Source organism: Gossypium hirsutum, chromosome D08 (genome assembly GCF_007990345.1).
Source record: "Gossypium hirsutum isolate 1008001.06 chromosome D08, Gossypium_hirsutum_v2.1, whole genome shotgun sequence".
Taxonomy (NCBI): domain Eukaryota; kingdom Viridiplantae; phylum Streptophyta; class Magnoliopsida; order Malvales; family Malvaceae; genus Gossypium; species Gossypium hirsutum.
Window position 1 is genome coordinate 3,698,486 of NC_053444.1, and position 15,765 is coordinate 3,714,250.

General features: G+C 29.6%; 1 protein-coding gene and 2 long non-coding RNA genes across 6 annotated transcripts; all 3 read right to left on the bottom strand.

Annotated features, from left to right (window-relative positions):
- Nucleotides 1-1,304: 1,304 nt before the first annotated feature.
- On the bottom strand, nucleotides 1,305-4,039 carry LOC107944553 (uncharacterized). Of its 3 annotated transcripts, none has more exons than XR_001696236.2 (4): nucleotides 3,536-4,021; nucleotides 3,007-3,092; nucleotides 2,459-2,620; nucleotides 1,305-1,769 (listed from the first exon to the last, which is right to left on the bottom strand). XR_001696236.2 is itself a non-coding variant. In XM_016878368.2 (4 exons), exons 2-4 carry the CDS (start codon nucleotides 3,032-3,034, stop codon nucleotides 1,650-1,652), a joined length of 252 nt encoding a protein of 83 aa, XP_016733857.1. In that variant the 5' UTR covers nucleotides 3,035-3,092; nucleotides 3,536-4,039; the 3' UTR covers nucleotides 1,305-1,649. The 3 variants fall into 3 exon arrangements, 2 of the variants coding, with proteins under 2 accessions (XP_016733857.1, XP_016733856.1); XM_016878368.2 differs by having other exon boundaries at nucleotides 2,459-2,562; nucleotides 3,536-4,039; XM_016878367.2 differs by lacking the exon at nucleotides 2,459-2,620 and having other exon boundaries at nucleotides 3,536-4,016.
- An 821-nt stretch (nucleotides 4,040-4,860) lies between these two features.
- On the bottom strand, nucleotides 4,861-6,164 carry LOC121220207 (uncharacterized). The gene is made up of 5 exons (XR_005917381.1): nucleotides 5,723-6,164; nucleotides 5,561-5,642; nucleotides 5,314-5,422; nucleotides 5,119-5,235; nucleotides 4,861-5,018 (listed from the first exon to the last, which is right to left on the bottom strand). It is a non-coding gene; the product is annotated as an uncharacterized lncRNA (long non-coding RNA).
- Nucleotides 6,165-6,553: 389 nt separating this feature from the next.
- LOC107944554 (uncharacterized) lies at nucleotides 6,554-10,287 on the bottom strand. 2 transcript variants are annotated; one of them, XR_001696238.2, is made up of 7 exons: nucleotides 9,818-10,287; nucleotides 9,596-9,658; nucleotides 9,244-9,314; nucleotides 8,134-8,952; nucleotides 7,391-7,481; nucleotides 7,230-7,313; nucleotides 6,554-6,849 (listed from the first exon to the last, which is right to left on the bottom strand). It is a non-coding gene; the product is annotated as an uncharacterized lncRNA (long non-coding RNA). The 2 variants fall into 2 exon arrangements; XR_001696237.2 differs by having other exon boundaries at nucleotides 9,596-10,280.
- Nucleotides 10,288-15,765: the final 5,478 nt, after the last annotated feature.

The window sequence follows — 15,765 nt, forward strand, 5'->3', positions numbered from 1 at the left end:
TTGTGAATTAAGCCTAATAATAATAACAATAATAATGTTTGTTCTATATTGTATTCTAGTTATATAGTTCAAATATGTTTAAAATATGTTTTTAAGGGCTAATTTAGCAATGTTTTTGAAAAATACTATGAAAAATATTTTTGAAAAGTTAAAATTTAACAGCACGTTTGGTTCGCTGTATTGGAATAGAGACGTAATGGGATAGAGGTGTAATGGATTAGAGGTGTAACAGCAAATCAATTGTTTGGTTGAATGTAATGGAATAGAGGCGTAATAGTATTCTTGTGTTTGGTTGAATGGAATAGAGGTGTAATAACATAATGGAAAAAACTAAAATGACTAGAATACCCTTAGCATAAATTTGTTTTGGTAAATGATTATTGTTATTGTTATTTAAATTTTAATAAGATTATTATTATCAATAATAAATAATTTAATCATATTTAAACATAATTATTATTAAATATATTTTAATTAAAATATATAATTTAATAAAATTCTTAATAATCAATATTCTTATATGAATTTACTCAAATCATAATATATGATACTATAAAATATAAATTAACATATTTATTATTAAATATATTGTAATTAAAATATATAATTTAATAAAATTCTTAATAATTAATATTCTTATATGAATTTACTGAAATCATAATATATGATACTATAAAATATAAATTAACATATTTATTATTAAATATATTATAATTAAAATATATAATTTAATAAAATTCTTAATAATTAATATTCTTATATGAATTTACCCAAATCATAATATATGATACTATAAAATATAAATTAACATAATTATTATTAAATATATTGTAATTAAAATATATAATTTAATAAAATTCTTAATATAATTATTCTTATATTAATTTACTAAAATCATAATATATAATAATATAAAAAATATTTAATCTCATTTATTATTTTTAAACCGCAATACAAATTTAATGTGCTAAAACATCATTAGTAAATCAAATAATTTAATTATTCTACAAAAAAAATTAGAAGTAATAAATAACTTGACATTTACATATTTTGCATAAATATAATATTCAAATATTAACAAACATACCCTAAATTAAATTTCATGTATAATTTTAAAATTTACCCCAAAGATTTAGTGTACTTCTTGACCTGAACTTGACAATTAAGTTTATTTTAGTACTTGTATATTTTTTGTCCATTTTAATAATTGAACTTGACAATTAGATATATTTTAATCTTTGAACTTGAAATATATAAAATTTTATTGACATAACACTTTAATAATTGAACTTGACAATTAGATATATTTTAATCTTTGAACTTGAAATATATAAAATTTTATTGACATAACACTTTAAGATTGTCTCACATTTTTAAATTTGGACGGAATATAAATTCATAGTCAAAATAGACCTATTTGTAAAGTTAGATACTAAAGTAGACCCCAATAACATATAAGTATCAAAACGAAACTAGCTCACAAAGCGAAACTTCTTATGAAAGAAGATAAACAAATTGTGCTACTTGAAGGGAACAACACTGGCACTGGAAAAACATTCCGTGGTTGAGGACATAAAATCTCTTAAGCACTGCGTCCAGGTTATGAGCTACTCATAGCAACACAGATCGCTGAGAAATAGTGTGCCAAATTACCTTTTGTATCTCTTCTTGGAACCACATGGACAAGGAGCATTACGGCTCATTTCTCCACTCTTTACCATATTAAACTTGGCAAGATCCAATGGTGTTGAACCCATTAGCTTTTGCACCTACAAAAGATAAAAAAATAAAACGAATGACATTTCCAATGGAGAAAGAGAGAGATGCATAAACTAATACTTGTCATTGATGTTTTAAACTGTGGGAGAAACATTCATCCGAACTCAAATGCAAATTTCAGCAACTGAAGATGAATGAAGGCAGACATCTCAGTCTTTTAAGCAATCTGGCATTGAACCAAAAAAGCATAACGCAGATCAGCAGACCAAACATCTGTAACTCTATGTTAGTTCGACTCTTTCTTTTCCTTTATGCATCCATGTTTGATGCAAGTCTGGGACCAGAATGAATATAGGGAGATAATCCTCTAAAAATCCTCCAAATACATTAAAAAATTGGACAAAAAATGAACATAACACACCCGTGTCAAACATATATATCAGACACTCAAACTATAGTTTGAACAACAAGATATACAATCATCATTTTGACTCAGATAATATGCATAACTAACTCCCCTACCTTCTTAGACAAATATCTTACTTATCTTTCAAATAGCTCATCCTACATTCAACATCATATTCACCGAGCAGCAGCCAAAAGACAAAAATACATTAACTTAGAGAATTTAAGATCAGACAAATTGAGCAATAAGCATAAATACACTAGCTCATACATTTTAATCATTCAACATATGATCAGCAAAAACATAACTGAAAAAAACCAGTGGTGAACCTACCTCAGCAAAGTTCTTTAGCATCGGTTTGCCTTCCTCTTTCAGCTTAACCATCTTCTTATGAACTTCTTTAGCCCATGTGAACTTCGCAAGCGCATTCTCAACATCTAATAAGGTACATCTAATAAGTTAGATGTTATCCCTTTCTCACTCTTAAAGGTACATCTAGTGAAAAGAAAAGTTCAAAACAAATTAAATTAAAGAGAGCTTCAACCAAACTGCTTCTTTTAATGCCTAACACCTTAACAAAAAGTATGCCTAGGCACACCAAGCAAGCACCTAATCAAATGCACCTTGTCCAAAAATATCCAAAGCACTTAATCAACTTTGTCCTATCTACTGTTAGGTAAAGGTAGCCTTCAAGAAGGTAACATAGGTTAATTCTTGTTTAAGTTTTATTGATTGTTGTAAATGTTGTATAAACGTGCAAACAATTTACCTGTAAAGAAAAGCACTCCTACAGACGCCAGTGAAACCATAGTACAAGTAAAGTATAAAGAATTCCAAGTTCACTGTTCAAAAATGAAGAAAAAGGGTATCAATGTTTATACCTTTACAGCTCGCCAATGATCTAAACATTCCCGATGTACATATTTTGATGTTCCTTTGCACTTGCAAGGAGCAATAAAATCTCTACCTGAGGAAAACAATTGCACATTGAACTAGTTATTAGCACAAGTTCCTTCAAACAACACCCTTAGCAACAAAAATTAAGTTTACTTTTTTTCATAATTATTAAACATTATTGTGTAGGATGACCAAAAAAATTTACTACGAAGGAATTATTTAAAATAAAAAAAGGGAATTGAAAATAATTAAATTGCTATTTTTATCTTCTCTAATTTTGTTTAATAATCCAATCAGTTCGGTCGCCAAACGAAAAAATTGAACCCGTTATACTAGAGTGATGTACATAGTTGGATTTTGAAGCAAAAACAGACCAAAGTTTTTTCGAGAGGAAGGCTTAAAATATGCAAAGTGATCGTGATTCATAGCACAATCGATGAAACCAATTTTTTAAAATTTCTTTAAAAAAAGGAAGTTAAATTTGAGGAAATGGGGTTTAAAAGTAGAACATACCGTCGGTTTCGAGGAAAATTCGACACTGAATTTGATCGGCTGGACCGGCCTCGAGGTCGATCTCGTTGGGGTCGGGGTCGGTGGGGGAGCCATGAGAGGCAATTCCTCCGATTGATCGCTCATTGTCGATTAACAAATAAACAGAGGAAATAGCCATTTTCGATAATAATAATTAATTTATAGAGAGAAAAAGGAGCAATCTTGAATTTCTCTCCTCTGATTCTTGAAGCTGATATTGATGTCTTTTTTATGGTTCTTCCAGCGGAATTTCAACATCAGTAATGAAGGAAAAAAGGGAAATAAGATAAAGGGAAATAAGAAGGAAAAAAGGGAAACGCAGAGATGGAAAGGAAAGAAGAAGATGAAGCTGAGGGCAAAAAATGAAAAGGGAAAAAAAAATACTCCCGTGGAATGGATTGGCTATTTAGCGGTGAAGGAAGGGAATGCCTATTCAGCGTTTTCCAGTAATAGAACCTGAATGGATTCGGGCTGTATTACCATTACAGCCAACCAAACTAATGTTTGGTGGTGGGCCCACCGATTTGGGGAATGCATTCCTATTCCCAAACCAATCATATTGTAAGTGTTTAGTATTACTGTCAAAAAGTATTTTTATTATCAAGTAATAAATATATATTTAAATAATGTTCAAATTAATTAATATTATTATATTTTAGTAAGAATATAAAAAAATATTATATCTGTCAATTAATATTTTAATATATGAAATATAAATTTAAAATATTTTTAAATAATAAATATTAATTATTTATAAAATTTAATTAGAATATATAAACTATATTAAAATATATCTCTCAGTTATACTTCATAATTTATTTCTTTTTTCTGAATCAAGCGATGGTACAACATTTTCACTTGTGAAAAGTATTTATAAAAAAGTAAAATATTGAAAAGAAAACTAAAATAAAATTAATATTAAAACCTATTTAGTTGTGAAAGACCTTTTTTTAGTGTAATATTTTGTTTAGAATATTGAAAATATTAACTTTACTTTCTTTTTATATTGTAATATTTATATCTCTAATTATTTTAATAAAATAATAATTAATCATAAAGTAAGAGAAGATTATTGTAGAAAATTTTGATATAAAAAAGATGCATTTATTTATTTTATATATGCAACATGAAGGGACATTTGGATAATCATTTCCTTAGTCCCAACAAAAAAAAAACCTAATTATTACATCCAAAATAATAAAGTTAATAACTTAATTTTTTTTGTTAAACAAGGAACATTTGGATAAACATTTCCTTCATCCCAACTTTGAACAACACTCAAACAATGAGATTTGGGGCGCCTTTCATATATTTTACCATTTATTCCGTAATTCAATTGTATGTCTTTTATGCGAATATTTTTGCATGGAACTGACCTACTGTATGAAAATTCCACCGCAATTTCACCGTTTAATGTCCCTCTTAAATCATTATACAAGATATTGCTAATTTTCACAGCTGTACTCTGTAAAATTAAAAAACAAAATGCAAAAATATCATTATAATATATATATGTTAAATTGAATATTCAATTGAATTCATGAAGAGATTAAAATGAAACTTACATAATTCTTGCAATGTTGATGGGGAGGACAAGTGTATTGATCAATAATAATAGGTCTAATTACTTCACTAAACGATATACGTTCAAATCTTATATATCTTGCATATCCATGTCCTCCCTGTACACATAACATGATAATTAGTTAAATATAATGTAAAAAAAATCATAAAATACATTTAATGAAAATTTTAATTACCTGCCATGTCTTTATTCTAAGACCATTCTCTGTAGTACAAAAGTTAGCTCTCCTTACAGTAACATATTCAACTGTCTCCCTTCTTCCATTTTCATCAAGACTTCCAATACTTCATATAAAAGTGAAAAATAAATACTAAATAAGTAAAAACAAATAGAATATTTTAAATCAAAATACCTAATTCTATAAGAGTGAGAAATAAAAACAAACAAATAAGTGAATTTTTTAATAAAAATAATAAAAATACCTAATTCCATGACCTGGACCACAAAAAATCTGATTAATGTTAATATATTTGGGCCCATCTCCAATTGCTATACAATCATCACCTAAAAGAAAAAAAATTGTTAAACTCAATACTTGTCTATATATATTTTGTTATGAAAATAAATACTTATTTTTTATATACCAGTCTTAATGATTGAGGAGGCTATGGTAACATTGGTGGAATGTTGGATACGAATGCCATCAGTGTTAGGGCTATCTTTTGGAGCTTTGATATTGAGTTTAGAAGCATGAACGGATGAAGATCTTTCAATTGAAATATGTCATTTTCGACTGTCCACAGAAGTTAAGCCACTAATATGCACATTCTTAGAGTCTAAGATGGCAAAACCCTAAGCAATACAAACAATAAAAACACTACACCAGAACAGGTATTTAGCGGCGCTTTTTTAGGCATTTAGCGGCGCTTTTTAGCGCCACTAAAGATGTTTGCGGCGCTTCCCCAAGCGCTGCGAAAAAAGCCGCTAACAACAACGTCGCTAACGTTTGCTGCGTTTACAGATAAAAACACTGCTAAAGGTCATGTTCTTTAGCGGCCCTTTAAAATTAAACACCACTAAAGATCATGTTCTTTAGCGGCGCTTGAATAAAAAGGCCGCTAAAGAACATGTTCTTTAGCGGCGATTAAATAAAAACGCAGCTATAAATCACGTACTTTAGCGGCACCTTTTCACAAACGCCACTAAAAACATGACTTTTAAAATAATATTTTAATTAAATAATATTTATTTCTATGATAAATATTATATTATGTTTTATTTTTGAAATTTAAACATTAAACTATATACTTTTAAGGATAAAAAATATTAATTAAATTAAATTTTCTATTAAAATTTTAACTTTAAAGCTAAATATAAAAATTAATGAATTTAAATTTAGAATTAAAATATTATGTTTAAATAAACGAACAATCTACCTTACAAGCTCATATGATATATATTAACTCGGCCAAATATAAAAGAAGCTACAAAACACGTAATAATTAACAATCATGGTTAAAGAAGCTAATACACAAGGTAGCTACAAAACCCTGTTTCAATAACACCAAATTCAAGTTCTGACTAAGATAAACGACCATGGAATGCAACATTAAATAACACTCCACTTGAAGAAGTGCTAAGCCTTGCAGATACCTATCTCCACCAACCACGGGGCTTGCATTCCATTTGTAACATCACATTCGGCAAATGCTAATTCACAAGCTTGCATGAGTAGTGGTTTCTTCATAACATGAGCTACCCCGAATAAAAACTGCCAGGAAGAACACAAAACAGTACAATGAGCCACAACATTAAATAAGATATGCAATATGAACAAAATAAAATATGTAATATGTGTAGGTGAAAACTTTTGTTTAATAATATTAATATGTACAAAAAATTTAAAATAAAGTCTAGATATTCAACCTACTTTATATGTACAAAAAATTAATATGTACAAAAAATTTAAAATAAACCACATCAATCTTATTTTGAGGAACAAACAATTATCCATTAAACCAGAACAACAAGAAACTGTAGCTCACACATTATAGATGGAGGTCTTTAGCAAAAGGAAAAATCATTTATATCGAAATGATACTTTAATAGGAAAAATCATTTATAGCAAAAGAGAACTGGTTGGTAGGTTACCTCTTTAGTTGTCAAAATATTTGCACCCTTGATATCCCGATGGATAACTCCCTATTCATGTAGATAAACCAAACCTTCCAAAACCTGTTCAACAAGTAATTAGCATATCGAAATGATACTTTAATAGGGAAATGAAGCAATAAATTGCAGTAGAAACAAACCTGGGCAATATAAACAGCCACCAATGATTCAGAAAAAGGCCCAAATTTATTTGGCTTGATAATGTTTGCAAGTGAACCATTCTCCACATACCTTCAAACATGTAAAGCAATATGTACAAGTTTCAAACAGCTCAAAGTACACTACAGTCACAATGTAAGGTTTCTTACTCAAGAATTATATGCAGGTGAGCTTTCTATTAAGGACAATCTACTTTTTCTTACTCAAAGTACACTACAGTCACAATGTAAGGTTTCTTACTCAAGAATTTTTTGCAATCTGTTAAAAGTAAGGGAGGTCACGCAAACCAACTTCACAGATGAGCTTTCTATTAAGGACAATCTACTTTTTCTAAGACACATGGACTGTGAGCGATAATAAAAATAAAGAAAATAATAACAATAAACATCTAAATCAAATGCATTATTCAATTTAAGGTAGTGCCTTTGCATCTACCTTTACCTGAAAAAGCAAGTGATGATTCCATATACTAATTTACTATATAACTAATTTAAACCTATAAGACACTAGGCAAGTTCATCCCACAAACAAATTATTTATCATCACCATAGAACTGTTTTTATTTAAAATAGTCTACAGAATCTAAATAAGAAACTGCACATTTATCATCCCACAAACAAATTATTTATCATCAGCATAGAACTAACAGTAACTTAAATTCAACTTCATTTCTTAACTAATTAGTAACAACAGAATCATAATAATAATAATAAAACTAGTGTACCTCACTAGAAAAGAAAAGGTGATCCAAAAATGAGTGTATTGATGGTCCTTGTCTGTGCTACCCAACAGGGTGGCCAACCGATAACTCCTCCATTTGTAGGACCCCACCACTCTTTCAATGGAAACCCTTTTGGAGAAAGTAAGAGTTACCCAAAACTTCTGTAAGGGAGAGTTTAAGTATGCAACTCAAGAGAAACTCAGTGAAGAGTTGATGCCTACTTATAAAAGTTTAATAGCTTGGGATCAACTATGATTTTGTTACATTTGTTACGATTTTCCTTTCTTCACCAAATATTTTACTGATTTCATAATCTCTTAAAATTTGACTTACATATATAATTTTTTTTATACAGACTCACATGGATAACTAATCTTTAAACTATATAACCTTTTCCAATTTTTCACTTACAGAAAGAGAGCAATAGTTTGGCCAGAAAGAAATTCTAAAAATATAGCTCTGTCTATTACATGCTAAAATAGCCAAAAACAAATCATGACGATTTCCATGTTCCCCTTTCCTTTTATTTTATCTTCTTCCAGTTTAAGGCCAACTCATTTATCAAATCATTTTGCCACATATATTCTAATCTAATTTTAGTAATGACACAACATAGCATCAGTTTTGTGTAGGAGCTACTCAAGTAAGAAAAAAAATGGCACCACCGCTAATTGTATTGATCTATCATGCACGTAACAGTTCAAAAACATACCAACCAACACATTCAGGTAGCAAAATACAAACATGAGAAGTTGTATAAAGAAAAAAGAAGAGGTAACATGCCTTTATAAATTACATCTGCAGTCAAAAACCATGGCCCATCTGCAAGGTTAGAATTTTAGCAGTCAAAAACCAAAATTACATCCTGGGAAAAGAGAACTGACATTATCCATCAAGTGGCTATAAAAAATTCTGGACATGCCTTTATAAATCATTTAACTATTTAAGCTAGCTGCTTAAAAATTAATGCACCTTACAAGAAAACAAATTGTAACATAAAAGTTTTCAAGGTCATTGATTCCATGTGAACCATCTTAATAATGTTTGATATGCCTTCACTATTGACTGAATCAAAACAAATATTCAAGAAGGGTTAGCCAAGAATTAACTAACCTCTTCATTTGCCAGTTCCTAAAACACCTGCTGTAACCAAAACCTTCCTCCTATGCCTTCTCCAAAGATCCCTATATGCAACAAGATAAAAAAAAGGACTAATTTATCAACAAACTATTGAAAAAACACAAAAAGAAAATCTCAAAGACCCAATATTAAAACTGAAGCAGAGCAAAGTATAAAGTAGTAATTAAATGACAACAACAGAAAATTAGCAATCAACGTATACGATGCATAATATTAACGAATGCAACTTAGTCAAAAAAAAATGTAATTGAAGCACAAAACAAGCTACGTAGCAGAAAACCCAGAGATAAAATCAAAATAAACAAATAATAGGGGAAAAACTGACCTTAAATAAAGCATATTTGCTACTATTGGCTATCGAAGCGAAACATCCATTTGGAGTAAGCAACTATGGAAGAGGAAAAAATCAAAAAAGAGAAAACAAACCCTACCCTGTATTTTAAGATAAACAAGGGTAATCTTTTCCAGCACCTGATGGAATGCGAAATTGGAACTAAATTCAAATATTGGAGAAAATAAAATGCGAAAGTGAAAATTACCGAAGTACCTAAATATTTTTCAGCACTCTGAAGGGATCAGAAATTCAAAGGAAAAGATTTGAAAAATGGCGTTTGAAAAAAAATACAAATATAAAAAGACTGTTGAAATTTTCGTTGGAGTTGTTTTCAAGATGGCAAATATAAACTACATGGAATATGAACAAATAAAATGTCAAAATGGAAATTAGCATGGTCGGATGAATGGCCTGGGAAATCAGCAAACTTGTAGGAGGAAACGACCATGAGTGATTGAGAGTCGGATGAATGGGGTGGATGCGGATCTGAAGTGGGAATGGGATCAGCAGCCGTGGTGGTAGAGAAGCACATGGACAGTGTCATCCTCTGAGGGTGAAAGGAAGCGCAAAAACCAGAGAGAGGAAATGGTGCGATTTTTTAAATGGGAAGATTATTTCAGGGGGGAAATTTTGGGTAAATGGCGCGATTTTTTTAAATGCAATAAATGTTTGTGGCGTTTTTCATCAAAATGCCGGTAATGTCTACCTTTTGCGGCTTTTTTAAAAAAAACGCCACTAATAATTATCTATCCAAACGGTTCCATTTTTTTAAAGTGAAATTATTTTTCTGGCGTTTTTTTATAAAAACGCCGCTATTGCTTACCTTTAGCGGCGTTGTTATGACAAACGCCGCAATTTTTTTTCATTTTGAACAAAACGACGCCGTTTTGCTATTCTAAATTTTTTTTATTTTTTTAATAAATTGATTTATTTTTTGCGGCGTTTTTAAAAAACGCCGCTATTGCTTATCTTTTCCGGCGTTTTTATGAAAAACGCCGCAAATTTTTTTATTTTGAACAAAACGACGCCGTCTTGCTATTCTAAAATTTTTTTATTTTTTTATAAATTGATTTATTTTTTGCGGCGTTTTTATAAAAAAAACGCCGCTATTGCATTTTGAACAAAATGACACCGTTTTGCTATGCTAAAAATTTTTTATTTTATTTTTTATAAATTGATTTATTTTTTGCGGCGTTTTTTATGCTATTGTTTATCTTTTGCGGCATTTTTATGACAAAAGCCTCAAATTTTTTTCATTTTGAACAAAACGTCGCCGTTTTGCTATTCTAAATTTTTTTTTATTTTTTTAATAAATTGATTTATTTTTTGCAAACGCCGCTATTGCTTATCTTTTGCGGCGTTTTTATGAAAAACGCCGCAAATTTTTTTCATTTTGAACAAAACGACGCCGTCTTGCTATTCTAAATTTTTTTTATTTCTTTATAAATTGATTTATTTTTTGCGGCGTTTTTTATAAAAACGCCGCTATTTCATTTTGAACAAAATGACACCGTTTTGTTATGCTAAAAATTTTTTATTTTATTTTTTTATAAATTGATTTATTTTTTGCGGCGTTTTTTAGCTATTTCTTATCTTTTGCGGCGTTTTTATGACAAACGCCGCAAATTTTTTTCATTTTGAACAAAACGACGCCTTTTTGCTATTCTAAATTTTTTTATTTTTTTAATAAATTGATTTATTTTTTGCGGCGTTTTTATAAAAAACACAAAAACGCCGCTATTGCTTATCATAAAAACGCCGCAAAATTTTTTTCATTTTGAACAAAATGACGTCGTTTTGCTATTTTGGTTTTTATTATTTGCGGTGTTTTTCATAAAAACGCCGCAAAATATTATTTCATTTTGAACAAAATGACGCCGTTTTGCTATGCTACAAATTTTTTATTTTGTTTATTATAAATTGATTTTTTATAAAATAAAATAAAAAGTACTCTCAAAATAAATATTATATATATTTAATAAGAAAACAAATGATAAAATGGTTGTAAATAATTATTAAGTTAGAATTATCTAAATTAAATAATTACCTATATATCATATCATTTTTATTTTTGTATTTTATTCTTATACTTTGGTCCTCTCCAAAAGAAATAATTATACATAAATATCCATATCAATCTATTACTTTTTTTAACTTATTTATTAATTCTATTTAAACTAATATTTAAATATATCAAATGGTTTAGATTACATTTTTTTAAATATAAAAGCATTAATCAATTGTATAAAATAATTAATCTAAACTCAAAACCTTAACTCGACCCCTGAATCCCTAAACCTTAAATCCCTAACTCTAAACCCCTAGCATCTAACCCCTAAACCCTTAACCCTAAACCTTAAATCCCAACCCTTAAACCATAATCCCTAATTCATAATCCCTAAATCCATACTCCCTAAACCTTAAAATATGAACTCCTAAACTGGCTTTAAATCTTAAATTAATCATATACCCTAAACTAAAAACCCTAAACAAATTTATTATTATCTCTTTTACAATTATATAAAAACATATTTAAAATATAAATTAAAAAATAATTAATCTAAACCCAAAACCCTAACTCGACCCCTAAATCCCTAACTTTTAATCCCTAAAACCCTAAACCTCTAACCCCTAAACATTAAATCCTAACCCCTAATCCATAATCCATAACCCATACTCCTTAAACCTTAAAATATGAACTCCTAAACCGGCCTTAAATATTAAATAAATCATATACCCTAAACAAAAAACCCTAAATAAATTTATTATTATCTCTTTTATAATTATTTTAAATAATAATATTTTAATTTTTCCATGTATTTTATTTCAAATTATTTCTACGTGTCATTATTTTTTTTTCTGAAGATTTTAAATATTCAATTAGAAATAAATTGAATTTTATTTAATATGAATAAACCAATTAAGATAAATTATTTTTAGCGGCGCTTTTCCAAAAACGCCGCTAAATCCCCAAAAGCTCAGAAAACGGCGTCGTTGGGCTTAGGTTTTCTTGCGGCGCGTTCCAAAAACGCCGCTAAAGCCCTGAGCGTTAGCGGCACTTTCTTAAAAACGCCGCTAAATCCCCGAAAGCTCGCCGTTGGACTTAGGTTTTTTTGCGGCGCTTTCCCAAAAACGCCGCTAAAGCCCTGAGCATTAGCGGTGCGTTCTTAAAAACGCCGCTAAATCGCCGAAAGCTCAGAAAACAGCGTCGTTGGGCTTAGGATTTTTTGCGGCGCTTTCCCAAAAACGCTGCTAAAGCCCTGAGCATTAGCGGCGCTTTCTTAAAAACGCTGCTAAATCCCCGAAAGCTCAGAAAACGCGTTGGGCTTAAGATTTTTTGCGGCGCTTTTTCAAAAACGCCGTTAAAGCCCTGAGCATTAGCGGCGCTTTCTTAAAAACGCCGCTAAATCCCCGAAAGCTCGGGAAACGATGTCGTTTCGCTTAGGTTTTTTGCGGCGCTTTCTCAAAAACGCCGCTAATGCTTATTTTCAGCGGCGTTTTCCGTAATGCGCCGCTAATGATCGATCTTTAGAGGCGTTTTTTATCCAAACGCCGCTAAAAGCCTGTTTTGGTGTAGTGAAAGGTAAATAAAATTGGAGACTAAATGAAAAAATCTCCTATTTTTTAATAAGTGAAGGCATACCGCTGCTTTTTGGGATGAACAAAGCTGTCAACATAGAAAAATTGATAAATATAATTAGAAATTGTATAAAATTGCGTTGAAGCAAATATTAAGAAGCTGCAAAAATCCAAAATAATAGTATACCACTTTATTATGCATGCAACCCATTTGCCACCATTTTTGTCCTTGGCCATGGAGGCTTCCGATTCCTTGAACGATGAGGCCATCAAAATGTTGAAAGGTTATCCAATTGTTACAGTTTGTATCATTGCATTTCCATGAAGATGGATCACTTGGGGCAATGAGTATACCATCAATCTGAACAACCCAACCCAAAAATTTTGTAAATAATAATTATTATTACCTGAAAAGTAATATTTTTTGGTCGACATTCACCATTAAAAGTCAAGGGTTGCAACAAAAACTTTTGTCCATAAGGAACACGAAATACCCCTGAAGAGATATGCGAACTACAGACAATATTCCATGCATTCTTAAAGGCCTAAAATAGTTATATAAATAAACAATCAAAATATCGTAAACTTCTCAACTATAGCATTTAAGCAGAAAATAAACCTCTGTATCATCACTCTCTCCATCTCCAATGGCTCCTGCAAAAGTTGACGTCATAAACAAATGGTTCCATAGATTGAACGAATAAAACCCATTGAAAGAAAGAAATAGAAAACAACATTTTTAAACCCATATTAATCATTCTGAATATTTAATTCTGAATAATAAAACAGTACATAGAAGTATTTATAGGAGAAAAACATAGGCTTGGTTACTATACGAAAGATAAGTTTTTTAAAATTTAAACATTAATTTCTTTTAAATCTATTTTTTAAATATTTATTTAAATCCAAATCCAAAATCAAATCTAGTTTTTAAACTAATCTAATTAATTTTTATTCTCAATTTTAAAACTTTTAGTTTTGAAAATTAGTTTAGAATTGATAACCACCGTTTTATTTTTTAAAATATATTTTATTTATTTAATATTTGACATACACACTACTTAATTTCTCCATTAATTTTTTTAATTTTACTCAACATTCCTTTAAAAATAATTTAGATTTTTCAGGGATAAAACTAATAAAAATATTTATCTCAAAACACTAAATCTCAATTCCGTACTTCAATTGTTTTTAACAATTTTGTAGTTGAACAAGGTTTTCAAAGTTGGAATGGTGGTTGAATTGGTTAGACCGCCCGTTTCCAATCCGACCGGTCCAATTGATTTATCCACTTTAATTGAATAAATCATTAAAAAACTATAAATAAATCAAATTAGCTCAACCTATACGACTAGCCACTTCAACTGATTCCCGGGTTAGCCGGTCCAACCTCATATTTCGAGTGGCTATACCGATATTGAAAACATTGGGATTGAGTCAAATTATTGTAAGTTTTTATATGCTATAGTCAATTTGGCCAATTTTTGGTGAGTTAAATGATATTCGGCTAAACTACAATTTTATCACTAATGTATAGTTCAACTTACTTTTTTTGGTCACTATACTTCAACAAAGTTATAATATAACTACTAATGCTTTCGATTTAATTGTTGTTAACAATGTAATAAGTAGATGTGACATATTATATCATCATTTTAGATGAAAACTTTTGATCAAATTACACAACTAGTCCTTATATTTTTATGTTTGAGTAATTTAATTCTTTTTGTCTTTTTAAGTTTCTTTTATATATATATATTTCATTATTTTGCTTTCTCTTCTTTTTTCTCCTTTTTTTGTAACACCCCTTAATCGGGACGAACCGATATGTTCCGAGCAAGAGATGTCACATTTGGATGCTAGAACTAAGTTAATCCAATCATCAAATTCAAGACTTTACTTTAACATTAATAGACTTTTTGAATTTAGTCAAGTCATTTCTAGGCTTATTTTAAAATTTGGATACAAACGGAGGTTATTCGGGGCTTATTCGGATCATAATAGGGTAACAAGGTCAATGTCACGACATTGGGAAATGGGTGTTACAACACTGTACTGATGTCGTGACACTAATCTCCTGATGTGGCGACACCGAGAACAAATTACTCGACACTAAAGGTCGAATGCCACTACACAGGAGGCACATTGTCCAGAACATAACTGAAACATCTAAAACTGAGTTTAAACTATCGACAACCATTCCATAATACATCTAAACAATTTTAGGACACAAAATATGTCAAACTATCATTCAAAACATCTAAATAATTCTTCCTTCGTGATGTGACAAGGATAAGAATGATCACTTATACACGTACAATTTATTTTTATTATATTCATATCAAATTTAATATGAACTATTAAATTGAGCATATTATATAGTACACAAGAAAAATACAACGTAAGTCATTTTTGTTATATAAGTATCAAGTGATTATTATTTTTTAAATGTATCACCAACAACAATTATATTTGAATATTGAAATTCAAAATGCAAATTTCATTATGATTTAAACTCCAACGTATATAAAGTGGTCGTTAAAGCTCCTGTTAGACATTGTTTGGCACTAATTCAAATTGTG

Excerpts from the sequence above, each read along its gene's own strand:
- LOC107944553 (XM_016878367.2), bottom strand. The coding sequence starts at position 3,692 with ATGGCTATTTCCTCTGTTTATTTGTTAATCGACAATGAGCGATCAATC. Across the intron at positions 3,093-3,535 it reads AATTTTCCTCGAAACCGACG|GTAGAGATTTTATTGCTCCT; the intron begins GTATGTTCTACT and ends TGTTTTCCTCAG. Across the intron at positions 1,770-3,006 it reads ATCATTGGCGAGCTGTAAAG|GTGCAAAAGCTAATGGGTTC; the intron begins GTATAAACATTG and ends TATCTTTTGTAG.